Raw genomic sequence first — 20,032 nt, 5'->3', positions numbered from 1 at the left:
GGCCATGATTACCTTCTTCCAATCTGAAGGGAAAACGTTTGATTTCCAGGCCTCTCCGAAGAGTGGGGTGATACATTGAGAAGTGGGGCGTGCTCCAATACCGGCGGATTAAATTTCTTCACAGGTAGGAAAGACTTGAAATATATCCCTACGTGGGTTTCTCGCACTAGGGAAATAGGAGGGTCGGAGCTTGCGTAGTCGGTTGTTGTTCCTTCGGAACTGAAAAATTGCTGTTCGGGAGTTGTTAACACCGATTTGTCTTCATCTTTTATTATTGCCGTTTATCTTATATTGATACCGCTTATGTGTTCACAAACGACACGCACATTTCCAATATTAATTGAACTTTCCATTTGACCTTACTAAAAGTATCAGTTTTCAATGAGTTTCTTGAAGTGTTTCAAAAAGTAACCGCGAAAAACCTATGTTCTCAAGTGTGGAACACGAACATCATACCAGCTTTAATACATTAATTTATCTTTAAACGGATATTTTGTCTTTGCTTTGTTTATTTCATTTTTTCAGATTGATGCAAGACAAATTTAAATTTGTCTTGCATTAATGTTAGTGTTGAAACTTTAAAATAAAATGCAGTTCGCTGGAAATGGGTTTTATTTTACCCACATCTATCGAATTCAAAAACATGACAAACAAAATAAACACTAAAAATATTTATAATTAAAAATTTTTTTACTAACGTTTTTTTTTTTCTTTTTAATAGAATAAAAATGCATGCTGTCGGAATCCATTCAGCAATGGCGATAAAGCGTCAACGTCGAAGGCGTGATGAACAAAAACGGGCAAGAGAGCGACGTTACAGCATCCAAAGTTCTGAGAGTGGTGACACGTTCCATTCTCCAAATGGTTCTGTGCGACGCAAATATGCCCACGCACAAAGAAATTCTAAAGCAGGACCAGGAATGATTGACAGCCAGGTAATAATTAATATAGGGGTTCAGTTCGTTATATATTTAATATCGATTTTTAGGTTGTCACGAGCATTGGAATGCTACATATTGGTATAGTTTTTATTGTCTTCGGTGTTTTTTTATGTGGAGCTGGCATAATTCCGGATGAAACAATGTCGTGGAATGTTTTTAGTAAGTATAAGTTAATGTTTTCAGTAAGTTTAGTCGTATATACTTCTACTTCTTGTTCATAACGTGTGATGGATAGTTTTTCGGACCCCTTCTCGCGAAGCCTTATTTTATTGCAGACTTCCTTTTAATAACAACTTTGGACAGTTTCTTTTTAAAATTCAGAAAATAAAATTAGGGAATAAAGTTTTTGGAGCCTCAATAGGCAAATCCAAGGTTCGGTTTATATGGCTTCATCGAGAAAAAATTTCATATGTATACATTGTATTGATGGTATAGTAGTTTAATTTTGTTATTTATGGATTTCATAAGTATACACTAATTGAAAAAGACGTCACTTTGCTAAGAGCTTCAAGTATTGTTTTATTCACATTACTGGCAAACATTTTTAATACCATTTCTTAATTTAATTGAACGTTATATCTTCTTTATTTATACATTTCATTTACAAGGTATTTTAAAGTAGAAGGTATAGTCAGAGGTAGAACAACACAAAATTGGGATACAACTCTGTTCCACGAACTTGCCAAATCAAATCTAAGCGCATAGACATTTTTACATACATATCTCCCTAAATTGAATTTAGAATTCTTGTAGAAAATTAAGAAACTCATAATTTCTGTAGCTCAATAGCCAGAAACATACCAACCTCTTCGTTATCGCTATTCTAATGCTGATGAGGACAAAATAGTTATTAAATGTAAATGTTTTCAATCCAGGTTTACCTCAAAGGATCTAGTGCAGTTGGAACAAACCTGTGATGATTGCAAAAGTCTTGCTCAATAAAACATTATGATATCGATTTTATGGCGATTCAGGTGTGGTTAGGTTAGGTTAGGATTAAGTGGCAGCCTGCCATCAGACTCCTTAGACGTTTTTGTTCATTGTGATACCACAGGAACAGGAGAAGGAAGATGACCTCTAGTTCCTACAGATCGCATTAAATAACCCAACAAATCGCGAATGTTCACAACCACTAAAGCAGACAGGTTCTCAAAGAAATGAGAACATAATGTGTAACTCCTTCTGCGCAGCAGCTATTCTATAGTCTCTTCCTCCTCGACGTCCTCACAGCTTCTGCAAAAGTCGTTGCTGGCAACCTTCAGTTTGTCAGCATGTTTTCCGATTAGATAGTGACGTGTCATGACGGACACAATGACTCAGACGTCTGTTCTAGCCAGTGACAGCAAAGCGGTAGACCTTCAAATCTAGATTAGGCCACATAATTTTGGAAATCTCACAGCCCCTCTTTGTGACCATCTAGCATTCGTTGCACTTCCGGCCTGATCCTGAACACTTAGCTTACATGTCGCTAGAGAGTAGTATGCGAATTGATGGCTTAAAAAAAACTGAATAATTTTTTTCGCCCATGAGATAATTATGCTATATATTATACCTGCTCAACCAGCTTTACATTGTAAATTCATTCAATTTATGTTTCCTGAAGATTATCGTTACAATTACTGATCATTTTATACATCAACCAATTCCTTTCCTCATCGCTTCAACAAATCCAAAAATTCAATTACAACAAACACTAAGTCAAAACAAACATATTAAAGCATTGCCTTTCCTTTTGATGCCTGTTTCAGATGGAACGTATATTAAAGGTTCCAAACGTATATTAAAGGTAAAAAGCCTCATCCGTATCTTAGTCAATCAAAAATTAGATCTACTGTATTTCGATACATTTGCGAAGAATCTGCGGCTGATATTGTCTGTATATCTGAAACCTGATTCAAAATATCTATTCCTGATTCATTAGTACTCATGTTGGTGGTGTAGCCATCTACGTTAAAAATGGTATTTCTTGCAAAATTTTAAGTCAATCATGCGGAGAAGATGTCATAAAGCATATTTTTACTGAAGTTACTCTGAATGGTAATAAACTATTTTTGGCATGCATATACAGGCCCAATAAACATGTCGAATATAATGAATTAATATCGCTACTTGGGTATTTTACTGTATCTTATTCTGATATAATAATTGCTGGAGATTTCAACTGTAACTTATTTAAGCCAAATAGTTTCGACTCATCGCTACATTCCGTCGGCCTATCTGTGGTAAATTCGAGTATACCAGCGCATTATACCAACACCTGCAATACTTTTTTAGATCTATTCATCGTCGATGATGTTGATAACGTAGTGCTGTACGACCTATTGTCGGTGTCGAATATGGGCTGGAACGATTGTTTACAAAGCAATATATCTTTGCTTTTTGATACACATGTTCAACTATGTGAATTTAGCACCAAGAGGAGGCAATCATGGTTCAATGATAACATTAAAAGACTTATTGAAAACAGAAACAGACTGTATGCGCGCTGGAAACGTTACAAGATATCTTCGTTCCATGAGGATTATAAAGCAGCACAAAAGCATGTGACGAAGCAAATTCAAGGAGCAAAATATATTTTTTACGAAAAAGATTTAGGTCGGCAGCTAATCCACAAAAGAAATGACAAATTATTCGGGAAATAAAACACTGAATCAACAATTTGTGGACTTCAATTTGATTCCATCAGGATTATCTAGTTTCTCTAGTCCTACAACATCTGCCGCACGTTTAACACCACCAACCAGTCGTAGCACATATGTTGAGCCTACCAACATGTTCGAAATTTACTGTTTCACCATCTGAAGTCCTATCCTTCTGCCTTGCCGTCAAATCCAATGCTGTGAGATCTGAATTGTTACATCCAAAATTCTTTATGATTCTCCCACCATTCACACCAATATAGGCCAATAGCGATATATAGGCCAATAGCGAAGAATATAGGCCAATAGCGATATTACCTTCCTATCTAAAGTATTTGAGAAAATTATCCACAAGCAGATAACCTATCATATTCATGACTAACACTTTTTGTTTGACCGTCAGTCAGGATTCAGAGCTAACCATAGTTGTATCACAGCACTAATGGATGTATCAGAAAATATCGGGAATAACATCGACTCCGGAGACATTACATTTCTAGTTCTGTTGGATCACTCGAAGGCCTTTGATTGCGTAAATCATGCTAAACTCTGTTCAAAACTGAGGACACTGTTTCACTTTTCTGAAACTTCCCTTCGACTGATCCATTCTTACTGAATTTCAGAACCAAATCTGTTTACTGCAATCAAATTGACTCCACTGCACTGTTCTCAAAAGAGGTGTTCCTCAAGGCTCGATTCTTGGACCCCTATTTTTCTCCATGTACATACAGGATCTCCAGAATCATATAACACACTCTAATTTCCATGTTTATGCTGATGATGTCCAGCTATACTTAAGTAGCTCCAAATCTGATATACAATCTAGTCTTACGGATACAATCTAGTCTTACCAAATAATCACTGTTGTCAAAGATGTAGAGTTGGGTAGTTCCGTATGGAACTAGTTCATTGGAACTTATCCAAATAAGGAACTGTTGGAACTAGTTTCATATCTTTCCTTCTCATGCATGCACTTTTCTTTTGCTCCCTTTTGTTAATTTGTAGACCAGTTGATTGACATGCCATATTTTTCAGCTTCATACAACAACTAAATAAAAGCGTCAACTTTTTTAATGGACAACAATTGTGTACGTTGTGATTCAGGTGATAGGGAAATAAATTATTTGTGGCAACTACATTAAATGAATATGGTGGTACAAATATCGAAACGTGGTGGCATCCACATATTATTTTTTTTATTGTCAACAAATCTAAATTGTTTTGATGCGCTTCGATTCGTGTTTTTTTAGCATCAAGACTTAATACTTCTTTAAAACAAAATACAAAAAATTAATTTTAAATTCAATTACGTATACAGTCGGAATGTTTGTATCTATACGTACAATTAAAAACAACCATTTGAGGGTTCAAAGCAAAATTCAAAGAAGGGGATAGTAAATGAAAAAGGAGCTAAGGAGCTAAGGAACTAAGAAAAGGAACTAGTTCCTTTTATAGAACGGAACTAAAGGAGCGATCACTAAGCGGAGCTAAAATGCCCACCTCTACAAAGATGTAAAGAATCTTGGAGTGATTTTCAATGATTGCCTTACATGGCATGACCACATTGGTACAGGGAAAATGTTTGGAATTCTCCGAATACTCTATGGAAGCCACTCTTTTCAACCTCTACATATCAGAGCGCTATTAGCAAAAACATACCTAGTTCCGCAATTACCGTATGGATGCGAAATATTTACATTTTGCGACAAAAAAGTCCTCATCCATTAAATGTGGCTTACAATGCCATCCGTTTATCTCCTGCGACAGCAAGAAAGCACATCCCAGTATTAAAAAAAACTATGCGGAGTTACTTCTGATAATCTTTTAAAAATCAAAGTTTTAATTGATCTAAGGTTTTTCTTTTAATTGTTCTTCGTCACATACCCCTACTTAAAGTATTAATTGTATCTTTACTTCCAACTACATAAATAGATTAATGCTCTTGAAAATAATTTACAAACAACTTTACTAATCCTTAATTTAAAAAATACCTAGAATATTTAATTGCTCATATCAATGATGTAAAATAACGAACCCGCACAGTCAATTAGAACACCCCGGTGTTGTTGTGTGGTTACCAATAAAATAAAGAGTATCTCTGTGGTCCGATTTTTGTTTGAACCGTTGAGTGGAGCGAACGTTTTGATATTTCGCTCCGCAGGAATTTTTCTCTAACTCGTAACAGCTCATTATTCTTGGAAACAAATTTTTTAAGTCACTCACGGATAGCTACGACAGTGTCATCGAATAGGAGTTTGATCTGCACCTGTTTCCAGTGGAGCGGCTGACCTAGAACCCGGGAGTAGGCTTAGAGTGGACTACAAAGACCCAACTGCTGCGATGGTGGTATCGGGCCACAGCATATTGTCTGCTACTGAAACCTCGACTGGTGAAGCGGCTGCTCCAGACTCCACCAGCCGACAGACGACTGGTCAGCAGGGCCTTCCCGGCAAACAAACAGGCTCTATCAGAGGTTGGAATAATAGAATGCGCATCGCTCTCAGGTTTATCGAAAGGCTTGGTGCGAATGATCCTAAGACTCTCACTGTCGGGGAGAGAGCCTCCCTGAAATGTCCTCAGGGGTTCGCTGCACAGGCTACCCCAAATACTGCACATCTAGATTCGGAAACTGCACTGCAGAGAGACAAATTACATAAGGGCGTACAATAGTAATATGGGTTCAAGAACCTTTGCTAATGTCGCAAGGGACAGTTTGGTGATGGCAGTTGTCGACTAGTGAGAAGAACAGGGCCGCATAATTGGAGAGGGATAGTCAATGGAAATGTATCGTTGCGTCGTGAGAGAAAATTCAGATGGGATCTGACCAGGCACAGCACTGGATCTAGTCAAGAAAGAAGGTATTCCTTCTCGACAAATTACGCACGCTTGGACACCAAGGATTCGCTCAGATGCTGAATCTATACTTGGAAGACTAAGGGAATGTGATCCTAACCTTTCAACCACCGACTGGAAGATTGGTAGATTGGATGAGGCTGATAGTGACCGGAGACATGCAGTTTCGTACTAAACTACGGCTGTATCGCAGACCTCAACAAGTCTAAAGGAGTTGTATCCTACGGATTCAACATGTTGAAACTGAAGGTCTATAGAAGCGGTGGGGTTGGGGAATCAGGAGACGACTTAGCAGTTGTTGCTGATCACTTGCCTGAGGAGCTATCGACCACATCGTTAATGTCTGGCGGATTAAAAGAGACTGAAAATCCCCCTGCCACGATCGAATCAGGAGGGGAAAGCATCGAAACGGTTGGACTAGGCTCAAGGTTTGCGCCAGCGGGGAAGGATGGAACTCAAAAGGTTCTTCGACAGCAGCCACTAGCCGGTTCTTCGACTTCTAAAGCCGTCGTTAATATTAATTTTCATTTATTTCGTTAAAGTAAACACCAAATAATTGTCCGTCGTTTAGTTAACGAATTTCTATTTGTTAGCGAAAACGTCTGATTTTAACGATGTCGATCATCGTTAAAAGTAGCTACTGAATACCAAATTTGTTCACTTTTCTTTTATCGCTTTTTAACTAAACGATTTTATAACCTACTCTAGTTGGTATGGTATGTACAGCACCATGATCCATTTGAATGTTAAATGTTTTTTGCTATGCTATTATGTGAATAGAAAACATTAAACAATGGTCTAAAGCCGGACAATATCCTGCAAAATCACTAAACAATTTTCTTTTAAACACTTTACTGAATTCCACTATTGGATGCGAATCTTGTAAGGATGAACTCCTTGCGGAATCTGAAGACGATGCTAACGCAACAGTTGTGAAAATTCTGAATGTATGGTCCGGTTTCTGCAGATAAATCTCCACCATTCTTAGGCCGCTTCGGCGGCACTAAAGGTCCTCTTGATGGCAGGGGAATTTGATGTGGTTCTTATCGAGGAAACATGGGTGTGTGGAGGAATGGTTCGTGAACTAAAAATAGCGGGATTTAAACTACTCAAGGATACGTGGAATGGGAGACACAGTACCCGTTTACTGACAAGAGTAGTCTAAATGTTTTTCTTCTTCCGTCGCTAAGCACTAAAGATTCAGTAATAGCCAGACTTGAAAAAAAAACAAGTCTCATTGAAGGAAAAGATGCTAATGCACATTACCAGAAATGGGGAAGTTCGATTGTCAACGAATGGGGTGAGCTGCTTATCGAATATATTATTAGTTGCAATCTGGCAATTTGCAATAAAGGGGATAACCTGACCTTTATTATCAAGAACAGGCAGGAGGTACTAGAAATTATCTTTGCATTGGAAGATATAAGCGCAAGAATATGCGAATGGGAATGTTGGACGACCACAGCTTCTCTGATCATCGTTATATAAGTTTCAGCCTTGGAGAAAATACTGCAGTAGTGGTCCCTCGGCTATATATATATATATATATATATATATATATATATATATATATATATATATATATATATATATATGCAAAGATAATTTCTAGTACCTCCTGCCTGTTCTTGATAATAAAGGTCAGGTTATCCCCTTTATTGCAAATTGCCAGATTGCAACTAATAATATATTCGATAAGCAGCTCACCCCATTCGTTGACAATCGAACTTCCCCATTTCTGGTAATGTGCATTAGCATCTTTTCCTTCAATGAGACTTGTTTTTTTCAAGTCTGGCTATTACTGAATCTTTAGTGCTTAGCGACGGAAGAAGAAAAACATTTAGACTACTCTTGTCAGTAAACGGGTACTGTGTCTCCCATTCCAAGTATCCTTGAGTAGTTTAAATCCCGCTATTTTTAGTTCACGAACCATTCCTCCACACACCCATGTTTCCTCGATAAGAACCACATCAAATTCCCCTGCCATCAAGAGGACCTTTAGTGCCGCCGAAGCGGCCTAAGAATGGTGGAGATTTATCTGCAGAAACCGGACCATACATTCAGAATTTTCACAACTGTTGCGTTAGCATCGTCTTCAGATTCCGCAAGGAGTTCATCCTTACAAGATTCGCATCCAATAGTGGAATTCAGTAAAGTGTTTAAAAGAAAATTGTTTAGTGATTTTGCAGGATATTGTCCGGCTTTAGACCATTGTTTAATGCTTTCTATTCACATAATAGCATAGCAAAAAACATTTAACATTCAAATGGATCATGGTGCTGTACATACCATACCAACTAGAGTAGGTTATAAAATCGTTTAGTTAAAAAGCGGTAAAAGAAAAGTGAACAAATATGGTATTCAGTAGCTACTTTTAACGATGACCGACATCGTTAAAATCAGACGTTTTCGCTAACAAATAGAATTCGTTAACTAAACGACGGACAATTATTTGGTGTTTACTTTAACGAAATAAATGAAAATTAATATTAACGACGGCTTTAGAAGTCGAAGAACCGGCTAGTGGCTGCTGTCGAAGAACCTTTTGAGTTCCATCCTTCCCCGCTGGCGCAAACCTTGAGCCTAGTCCAACCGTTTCGATGCTTTCCCCTCCTGATTCGATCGTGGCAGGGGGATTTTCAGTCTCTTTTAATCCGCCAGACATTAACGATGTGGTCGATAGCTCCTCAGGCAAGTGATCAGCAACAACTGCTAAGTCGTCTCCTGATTCCCCAACCCCACCGCTTCTATAGACCTTCAGTTTCAACATGTTGAATCCGTAGGATACAACTCCTTTAGACTTGTTGAGGTCTGCGATACAGCCGTAGTTTAGTACGAAACTGCATGTCTCCGGTCACTATCAGCCTCATCCAATCTACCAATCTTCCAGTCGGTGGTTGAAAGGTTAGGAGCACATTCCCTTAGTCTTCCAAGTATGGATTCAACATCTGAGCGAATCCTTGGTGTCCAAGCGTGCGTCATTTGTCGAGAAGGAATACCTTCTTTCTTGACTAGATCCAGTGCTGTGCCTGGTCAGATCCCATCTGAATTTTCTCTTACGACGCAACGATACATTTCCATTGACTATCCCTCTCCAATTATGCGGCCCTGTTCTTCTCACTAGTCGACAACTGCCATCACCAAACTGTCCTTGCGACATTAGCAAAGGTTCTTGACCCCATATTACTATTGTACGCCCTTATGTAATTTGTCTCTCTGCAGTGCAGTTCCCGAATCTAGATGTGCAGTATTTGGGGTAGCCTGTGCAGCGAACCCCTGAGGACAGTTCAGGGATGCTCTCTCCCCGACAGTGAGAGTCTTAGGATCATTCGCACCAAGCCTCTCGATAAACCTGAGAGCGATGCGCATTCTATTATTCCAACCTCTGAAAGAGCCTGTTTGTTTGCCGGGAAGGCCCTGCTGACCAGTCGTCTGTCGGCTGGTGGAGTCTGGAGCAGCCGCTTCACCAGTCGAGGTTTCAGTAGCGGACAATATGCTGTGGCCCGATACCACCATCGCAGCAGTTGGGTCTTTGTAGTCCACTCTAAGCCTACTCCCGGGTTCTAGGTCAGCCGCTCCACTGGAAACAGGTGCAGATCAAACTCCTATTCGATGACACTGTCGTAGCTATCCGTGAGTGACTTAAAAATTTGTTTCCAAGAATAATGAGCTGTTACGAGTTAGAGAAAAATTCCTGCGGAGCGAAATATCAAAACGTTCGCTCCACTCAACGGTTCAAACAAAAATCGGACCACAGAGATACTCTTTATTTTATTGGTAACCACACAACAACACCGGGGTGTTCTAATTGACTGTGCGGGTTCGTTATTTTACATCATTGATATGAGCAATTAAGTATTCTAGGTATTTTTTAAATTAAGGATTAGTAAAGTTGTTTGTAAATTATTTTCAAGAGCATTAATCTATTTATGTAGTTGGAAGTAAAGATACAATTAATACTTTAAGTAGGGGTATGTGACGAAGAACAATTAAAAGGAAAACCTTAGATCATATTAGAACTTTGATTTTTAAAAGATTATCAAAAGTAACTCCGCATAGTTTTTTTTTAATACTGGGATGTGCTTTCTTGCCGTCGCAGGAGATAAACGGATGGCATTGTAAGCCACATTTAATGGATGAGGACTTTTTTTGTCGCAAAATGTAAATATTTCGCATCCATACAGTAATTGCGGAACTAGGTATGTTTTTGCTAATAGCGCTCTGATATGTAGAGGTGGAAAAGAGTGGCTTCCATAGAGTATTCGGAGAATTCCAAACATTTTCCCTGTACCTATGTGGTCATGCCATGTAAGGCAATCATTGAAAATCACTCCAAGATTCTTTACATCTTTGTAGAGGTGGGCATTTTAGCTCCGCTTAGTGATCGCTCCTTTAGTTCCGTTCTATAAAAGGAACTAGTTCCTTTTCTTAGTTCCTTAGCTCCTTAGCTCCTTTTTCATTTACTATCCCCTTCTTTGAATTTTGCTTTGAACCCTTAAATGGTTGTTTTTAATTGTACATATAGATACAAACATTCCGACTGTATACGTAATTGAATTTGAAATGAATTTTTTGTATTTTGTTTTAAAGAAGTAATAAGTCTTGATGCTACAAAAACACGAATCGAAGCGCATCAAAACAATTTAGATTTGTTGACAATAAAAAAAAATAATATGTGAATGCCACCACGTTTCGATATTTGTACCACCACATTCATTTAATGTAGTTGCCACAAATAATTTACCAGAAATGGTGAAGTTCGATTGTCAACGAATGGGGTGAGCTGCTTATCGAATATATTATTATACTGCAGTAGTGGTCCCTCGGCCACTATATATATATATATATATATATATATATATATATATATATATATATATATATATATATATATATATATATATATATATATATATATATATATATATATATATATATAATTTCGGCACAAAGTGGAAACTGCGGAGGATAAACATGGACATAATGGTCAAGCGGATCACGTAGGCTCTGAAAGACTCGCTTGTGTCAGCATGACATAGTGCCAAGCCAAGGGACAAACAGCGACCGCTATGGTGGACCCTGGAGCTGGTTGGTCAAAGGGCTGCAGAAAACTCTTCAACAGGGGAAAGCCACAAGAGCACAACACGATCGGGACATCTATAAGGCTGAGCTTAGAAAACATAAGGACGAGCTGAGAAAAGCTTAGAACAAATCCTGGGTGGAATTCTGTAGCTCCGTGGAGGATACACATGAGGCCTCTAGTCTAAAGAAGATTCTATCCCCAAGACCTATTACGGTCGGATGTATGGACAATGTCTAGTGAGGAAACACTAGAATTACTCGTTGATACACATTTCACGGCAAATTCTCCAATGGACAAAGTGGCGCCAGAAAAGGTTGGCACGGATTTGCATTCGTCGGAGGCTGTTAGGGAAATTGTGTCTGAGCCGAAAATCATTTGGGCGATAAGAAGTTTCGACTCCTTTAATTCGCCAAGCCCTGATGATGTATCACCGCTTGAATTACAAGCTGTGTCGGATAGACTGGTTGCTTGACTTAGGGAGATATACTCTGCTCTGCAATGGTAGCATTTCTTGACATTGAAGGTGCTTTCAATAATGTAAAACCGACGTCAATCATGAAGAAGTTTTAGTTTCTAGGCACCAACTCTACCGTAAGAAAGTTGATTATAACTTACTTACTTAAAGATGCATTATGACAGGCTTGGGATCGGTGGATTTAAAAAGATGGGTCAGCAGAAGAACGCCTCAAGGAGGTGCACTGTCTCCCCTACTTTGAAATATAGCCAATAATAATATATTATTGTCTCTGGAAAAAAATGTGTAAAAGTGGTCGCGTATGCTGATGACTTGGCTATTGCGGTTAGGGGAAAGTTTCCCAGCACTCTAAGGGATGTACTTTATGAAGCTCTACGTGCAAGAGCTAAGTGGGCTACGGAAAGTGGTCTTGGCGTAAATCCGTGCGAGACAGAAGTAGTTCATGTTGCCTGCAGTGGCATCATTCTATTCACAGAAAGCGCAAAATACCTGGGTGTTTTGCTGGAAAGGAAATTTGCATCCGGTTGAGTATTAAACAGTAGGTGGACTTTGAAGCGCCGTCCACAACACCATATGACACTATAAGTCTGACAACTGCAGTATATTTACATTCAGGTGTGGTACATCCCGAAATTAATACTCTTATAGCTGGCTTCTAACAATCTCAGATATAGCCCATTTACTGCCCCATCCGTCTTCACAATTACTCATGTTTCAGCTCAACGTACGAGCACAGAGTTGTACTCATGATTATTGAGCATGATTTTTCTTTTTCTTCTCATACCATAAAGATTTAAAAAGCGTGGATTTTATTTTCACAAAACAAATGGAAAATATATGAAGCAATCAGGTATGAGATCTGCCTCTTAATTTTTAGGATCATGAGGCATGTCAAAAACTCAGCTAAGAAAAGAAGGCTGAAAACCAATGAATGGTAATAGAAAGGTTTAAATCTTAATGTTCGACGTACGAAATAACACATGGCCTAGGAAGAAATGTTATGTCGCCCAAACATGTGCACATGTGCAATGTTGCCGTTTCATTAACGCATTGTTTCATACCGACAGGATCCACAAAGAATTAACTTTCAAATACAATACAAACATAAAGAAGAATATCAAAAAAAAAATATTTTTTATTCGAAATTGTCGGCTGTGAATTTTGTTCATTCAGCGGGACGTACTGAATTCTCTGAAATTCCTCAATTGCAAATAAGCTGAGCGATACCTTTCTTGGTAGAATTAAGAAGGTAAATTCACTAGCCCAAAATAATTTTGTTGACACAAATTCCCACTAGCTGTTCAATTTATGCACCTTGTCAAATTGGCATTCTAGTTTTTATTTATATTATCATTTGTATTATTCATAAGAAGTTATCGAAGCTTTATAAGCTACAAATAGGCGTTCGTACCAAAAACCTTATTCACAAACCTAGGCTATTTCTATTATGGTTGGTATTCTATTCTGCTTTCAGAATAGTCTCGGAAATATTAATTGTTTCTCGATCGGAATTTGACAGCAATCAAATGTTTTTCTTTCCATACCAAAACACGTTTTTATACCCTCCACCAAAGGATGGGGGGTATACTAATTTCGTCATTCTGTTTGTAACTACTCGAAATATTTGTCTGAGACCCCATAAAGTACATATATTCTTGATCGTCACGACATTTTATGTCGATCTAGCCATGTCCGTCCGTCTGTCTGTCGAAAGCACGCTAAATTCTGAAGGAGTAAAGCTAGCCGCTTGAAATTTTTTTGCACGACGTGTTTTGTTATGATATCCAACAACTGTGCCAAGTATGGTTCAAATCGGTCCATAACCTGATATAGCTGCCATATAACCCGATCTCGGGTCTTGACTTCTTGAGCCTCTAGAGGGCGCAATTCTTATCTGATTTGAATGAATTTTTGCACGTAGTATTTTGTTATGATATCCAACAACTGTGCCAAGTATGGTTCAAATGGGAACATAACCTGATATAGCTACCATATAAACCGATCTTGAATCTTGATTTCTTGAGCCACTAGAGGACGCAATTCCTATCCGATTTGGCTGAAAATTTGTACGACGGATCCTCTTATGACCATCAACATACGTGTTTAATATGGTCAGAATCGGTGTATAGCCCGATAAAGCTCCCATATAAATCGATCTCTCTATTTTTCTTCTTGAGCCCCCAAAGGGCGCAATTCTTATTCGAATTGGCTGACATTTTACACAGGTCTCTAACATATAATTTAATTGTGGTCCAAACCGGACCATATCGTGATATCGCTCTAATAGCAGAGCAAATCTTTCCTTATATCCTTTTTTGCCTAAGAAGAGATGCCGGGAAAAGAACTCGACAAATGCGATCCATAGTGGAGGGTATATAAGATTCGGCCCGGCCGAACTTAGCACGCTCTTACTTGTTTTATCTGCACTTTTTCTTTTCTATATTTAATTTATTTTTTGCAAATAAAGAAAGAAAAACGAACCACTGAAATCAATAAAACGTACAATGGTTTCAAATGTTGCTTTTTTATCATATTCCTCACGATAAGCAGAGTACTTCTTTTCCGCCTATTTTTAGCCAACGGTATTCATAGCACTTTTCCAAAATAATTGTATAAATTTTATTAAGATTTGTGATGTTTTTAAATTAATAAAAGAAGAGTTTCAGGCTATGAGAAGTATTATTTTTGTCGATTCCTCTTTGTGGTTTTGGTTTTTTATTGGAGTAGAGTTACCACAGAGAAAAAATATGGAACGATATCTGTAAACGACGAATAAGAGAATAACATAGTCGTTAGTGCAAATGATTTTTTTGCCGACATATTTAACTAAGCGATGCTCGATGTAAGTTACAGATTTGCGGTACTGACCTACTGTTAGACACATAATAACATTACTTATTGTATGTTTTGTATACACTCACAAAATAATAAATTTTTCGATAAAAATTTGTTGAAAAATCAAAAAAGACGCGTATACACATTGTGGGAATCAAAATTGCAAATTTTGCCCATGAACATTCCACTAAGGAACGTCAAAAAAGACGCGTATACACATTGTGAGAATCAAAATTGCTAATTTTGCCCATGAACATTCCACTAAGGAACAGGGTCAAACTTCTCACATATCAATGAGCGCAGTCCGATTCAAGTTTAAGCTCAATGATAAGGGGCCTCCTTTTTATAGCCGAGTCCGAACGGCGAGCCGCAGTGCGACACCTCTTTTGAGAAAAGGCATAGTACCTCACAAATGTCGGCAGCATTAGGAGGGGAAAACCACCACTGAAAATTCGAACCCAGGCGTTCAGCGTCATAGGCCGACATGCTAACCTCTGCGCTACGGTGGCCTCCGGTGAGAATCAGCTGATTCCAAATCTTATGCAATACATTGAATTCATTAAGAATGCTTTTAATGAGTTAAAGGCGTTATAAAAGTTGATTTTTTTTATCTATTATCTTTTTCACAACTCTGTTTTAAACAGCTCACGCACGTTTCGTCTTTTGTTTCACGTCAAACCTCTTCAGTTTGGTCTATAATTTAACCATGAATCGTCTAACAAACGAACAACGCCTGCATATTATTGAATTTTATTAGCAAAATGCGCTCTGTTAGGAAAGTTCATCGCGCGCTTCTTCTGTTCAACGACGACGCTCATTTTAGGCTCAATTTTAGCCAGAAATATTGCAAGAGCTACATCAATGCATCCAGAAAAGTCACAGTTTGCTGCGGTTTATGGGCTGGTTGTATCATTGGACCGTACTGTTGGTACTATTTTTCCGGCACTACCACTAAAAAGGGGAAAGGGTTGCCAAAGCAAACAAAGAATTTCAGTTGATTGTCATCCTTGTTTGATGATCGCTACTTTTATGAATTACACATGGCGGTAACTCTGGACAACTGTCAAATGCGATGAAGATGAATGCAGCAGGAGTCTTGTTTTAGTTTTTAACGGATAATCATCTCAACCTCTGCCACACTATTTTTCTAGTTTCCTATACTTACACGCATTACAATTATTTGAGTTAATATACATTTTGAATTTAAAAACTTTATCCCACTTGCGCATACTTTAATTATTTTCAGAAGTGGGATAGAAACGAAATATCGTTTGCATTAATTGTGCTTGTGACGCTGATACGTGTATGTGTAAAAGTGTATGGAAATACGATAGATTGTTGTAAAATTCGTCGTACACAGAACGATTTCAATCATGAAATTAATTGATCCAATTAATTTTTAATTAAAACTGTTTCAATCACGAACATGATAATATCAATCACAGTTTTTGAAAACGGCGATTGAAAAACTTTTCAGTTAAAAATTTTGCAGTCAATTAAAAAAGTTATTGAAATTTCCAATTAATTTTTTAATTGATCCAATTGAACAATGATTGAATTTTTTTAAATTTTCAATAAATTTTTTAATTGATCTGAATAAAAAAAATTATTAAAATTTTCGAAATATCCAATTAGTTTTTAATTGGATGAATTAAAAATTTAATTGAAAAAATTTAAATTTTGGCGAAAAGCGAGCTGTTTAGGGCGCACCGTCGATTTCGATGCAAAATTCACATATGTAAAACTCCTAGAACACAAATTTGAGATTTATGTTTGGGTCCTTGATCACTCCTTAGAACAAAGAAAATGAAGCGGAAAATATTGTTTCCCGAATTAGAAAATAAAGAGTAGCAAGGCGTATTTAGGTCTAGCTACCGACATAGACTAACAGTTAATAATATAATTTTATTACAGGAGATTTATGATGGGGAAGTAAACCCAACAGAAAAACATTTATCTAGAATATATTATAATTAGATCGATGCTAAAGAAGCCTTTATGCCATTTATATGCTTATTTGATCACTAATTAGATTATAGATATTTAAAGATGTAAGTTTACATATTTAAAAAGGTAGTCGAATCGAGAGAGTGATTGTGACGAAGTTTTATCTTATATATAAAAATTAATTTGTGTTTGTTTGTAGGTTTGTTTGTTTGTGTGTTCCTTATAGACTCAGAAACGGCTGAACCGATTTTCTTGGAATTTTCACAGGTGGTGCATTATGACCCCGTGGTGAAAATAGGGTACTACAGTTTTTGATATCTGAAGGGGGGGCGGACCCTCCCCCTTACCCTAATTTTCAGAAACGCTAGATCTCGGAGATGGGTGGTGCAATTTAAGCGAAATTTTGTGTGCTCTTATATAGTACCCTAAAAATAAAAATTTGGTATCCAAATTTCGGATGGGGTACCTAGGGGACCGCCCCACCCTAAAACCTACCAAACATATATTTAGACCAATCACGACAATGTGGGACTCAAATGAAAGGTATTTAGGATAAGAAAACGTATCTGATATCCAATTGTCGGACCAAGTGCTAGGGGGACCATCCCAAGCCCCAAAACACCCCTAAATCGGAGATATTTACCGACCATGGCAACATTGGATTCAAATGAATGGTATTTGCGAGTAGAATACAAATCTGATATCCAAATGTGGGATCACGTTTCTGGGGGTCCACCCCTTCCCCAAAACACCCCCCAAACAGGACTTATTTACTAACCATGGGAATATGGGACTTAAATAAAAGGTATTTGAGCGTAGAATTAGAATCTGATATCCAAATATGAGACCAAGTGTTTGGGGAGCCGCCTCTCCCCAAAAAACCTCCCCCAAAGTGGACACATTTACGATCATAGCCACATGGGGCTCAAATGAAAGGTCTTTTGCAGTAAAGCACAAATCTGATATCAATATTCGGGAAAAGTGTCTATGGAGCCACCCCACCCCCACAACAATACCCAAATAGTAAGTATTTGCAGACTTTTGCAATATGAGACTCAAATAAGAGGGTTTTTAGAGTGGTACACGAATCCGATGTCTATTTCCAAGGCCAACTCACTGAGTGACCGCCCATCCCCCAAAACACCCCCAAACCGGTCACGTTTGCCGACTATGGAAATATAGGGCTCAAATTAAAGGTATTTGGGAGTAGACCACGTATCTGATATAAACATTAGGGACCAACTGTCTAAGGGACATCCCACCTTCATAAGAACTCCCAAATAGGATGTATTTTCTCACCAAGACAATTTGGGTCTTAAGAAGAGTGGAACTAAATATTTATAGTTTTTAGGGCCAATACCTCAAACCGGACATATTTGCTGACTTTTGTAATAAGGAGTTTAAATCAGATTAGAAAACAAATTTGATATCCAATTTTGAGACCAATGGCAAAATGGAGTTCAAATAAATGATATATAGATATATGAGAACAGAACACGTTGCTGATATATTTTCCGGGCATAGTGTTTGAGGGACCAACCCAATCCCCAAACATCCCTAAATTGGTCATATTTACCGACGATGTCAATGTGGAGCTTAAATGAAAGGTATTGGGGGGTAGAGCAAGAATTGATACCCACTTTCGGGACCAATTTTCTGGGGTCTACTCCTTTCTCAAAATACCCCACAAACAGCAATCTTTTACTGACCATCGCAATATGGGGCTCAAATAAAGGTATTTGGGAGTAGAATACGAATTTGATAACCAAATTTAGGACCATGTATTTAGGGCATCACCCCTTCCCAAAACACCCTCCCCCCTCCAAAGGGTAAAAATTTTTCAACCATAAAAATGTTTCGATTTCATTAAAAATATTTAAAGAACTTACTGCCTTACAGTTTTTTTGTTGCTCGATTTGTTTGCCAACTCAACTGTTTTCCCTCTAAAAAATCAGCTGTTTTCAATGAATTGGCAAAAGAATCGAGTGACAAAAAGAAAAAAATTTTGTGGTTTTGGCCGTTATTGTTTCATAAAAAAGGATTAAATTTTCACCATGAAGACTACATTTTAATGATTTTTTTCTGAAAACTATTTCTTTTGAGGGGATATAGTCGACCTACACCTACTTGGTGTATAGTATCGGCTATAGGTCATGCGGAAAAAAACAAAGTTTTTTGCTGTTTTTTTTGTATTATTTTATTATTCAATATTTCGGTCAACGTCGTCAAACCAAAGTTTAAAACAATTAGTAACATAATTCACATAATTATTTTTCCAAATATATTGCATTTTAAAATATGGAGTTGCGTTTAACGCGATGCTGTTGTATTCACCGTCTGCTTGTTGCAATTCTATCTTACTAACGATGTGCCGATAAACTTTTTCTCAGCTCTCTATATCTCTTTTGTAGTTTATTCTCTTGTCCTGTGGGATGTCGATGTTGTGCAGCATCTCGAAAGTGAATCTGCGCCTGTAGCGGTTATTTTGAGCCATGAACTATAGCCGATACTATACACCAAGCTTTATAAAAATTATATTTCAGTGAAAATTTTTCTAAGACAAACTTTTGCCGGCCCACCTCGAAATTATTTTATAAAGCCAACATTTTTTGTGCCTGCTCAATGCATTTTGCGACACTACATTTTGCTTAAATATTTTTAAAGTTTTACTTGTTATGCTTTTCCGCCCCAAATAGAAACAAACACAAAATTAAAAATCACAAAATGATATTTTTTCTATAGAAAGATAAAACTTAAAAGGCATTTTTTTAAAGGCAAAATTTCAATGAAATATTTTCTAAAGGCAAATGATATTCAAGCCCGGGCAACCCCGAAATTATTTTTTCTAAAAGAAAGATTTCGATAAATTTCAATTAAATCTTTTCAAACGAAAACATTTTCCTACAATTTTTTCTTTAGACATAATTTAATAAATTTTTAATAAATATTTTTAAAAACAAAATTTTACCCCATTACGGTTGACCCTCGATTCCCTCATAATTTAGAGTATTTATATAACAACATTTTTTTTAAGAAAAATTAAAATAAATTGTAAAAATTTTCTTTTTATTTGTTAAGCCATAATGTATTTGAAACAAAAAAGAAAATTGTTTAATATTTTATAACCATTTAGCGAAGAAAGGTGGATTTAATAATTGCATTGACATAAAATCAGGTGCTATTTTATGCTGGCTTATCGCCATAAATTTTTTTTAATGTAGAAACCATCAAATTCAACAAAGGAATAAAATGGATTCCA

The 20,032-nt window shown here is 37.3% G+C and overlaps 1 protein-coding gene and 1 long non-coding RNA gene across 4 annotated transcripts in view; both read left to right on the top strand.

Annotated features, from left to right (window-relative positions):
* LOC106088828 (uncharacterized) overlaps positions 1 to 20,032 on the top strand; it is a 109,506-nt gene that overhangs the window by 46,096 nt on the left and 43,378 nt on the right. For 2 of the 3 annotated variants that reach the window (XM_059364318.1, XM_013254521.2), the window contains exons 2-3: positions 722 to 935; positions 989 to 1,100. In XM_059364318.1, coding sequence (XP_059220301.1) covers positions 729 to 935; positions 989 to 1,100 — 319 coding nt within the window. In that variant the 5' untranslated portion in view covers positions 722 to 728. Of the gene's footprint in view, positions 1 to 540; positions 564 to 721; positions 936 to 988; positions 1,101 to 20,032 lie in introns of those variants that run through there. The other variant, XM_013254522.2, reaches the window with a different exon arrangement.
* Positions 8,783 to 10,339, top strand: LOC131995561 (uncharacterized). Its single transcript, XR_009397511.1, has 2 exons — positions 8,783 to 9,601; positions 9,656 to 10,339. It is a non-coding gene; the product is annotated as an uncharacterized LOC131995561 (long non-coding RNA).

This window comes from Stomoxys calcitrans, chromosome 3, assembly GCF_963082655.1.
Source record: "Stomoxys calcitrans chromosome 3, idStoCalc2.1, whole genome shotgun sequence".
NCBI lineage: Eukaryota > Metazoa > Arthropoda > Insecta > Diptera > Muscidae > Stomoxys > Stomoxys calcitrans.
This window is presented reverse-complemented; position numbering and strand designations above follow the sequence as displayed.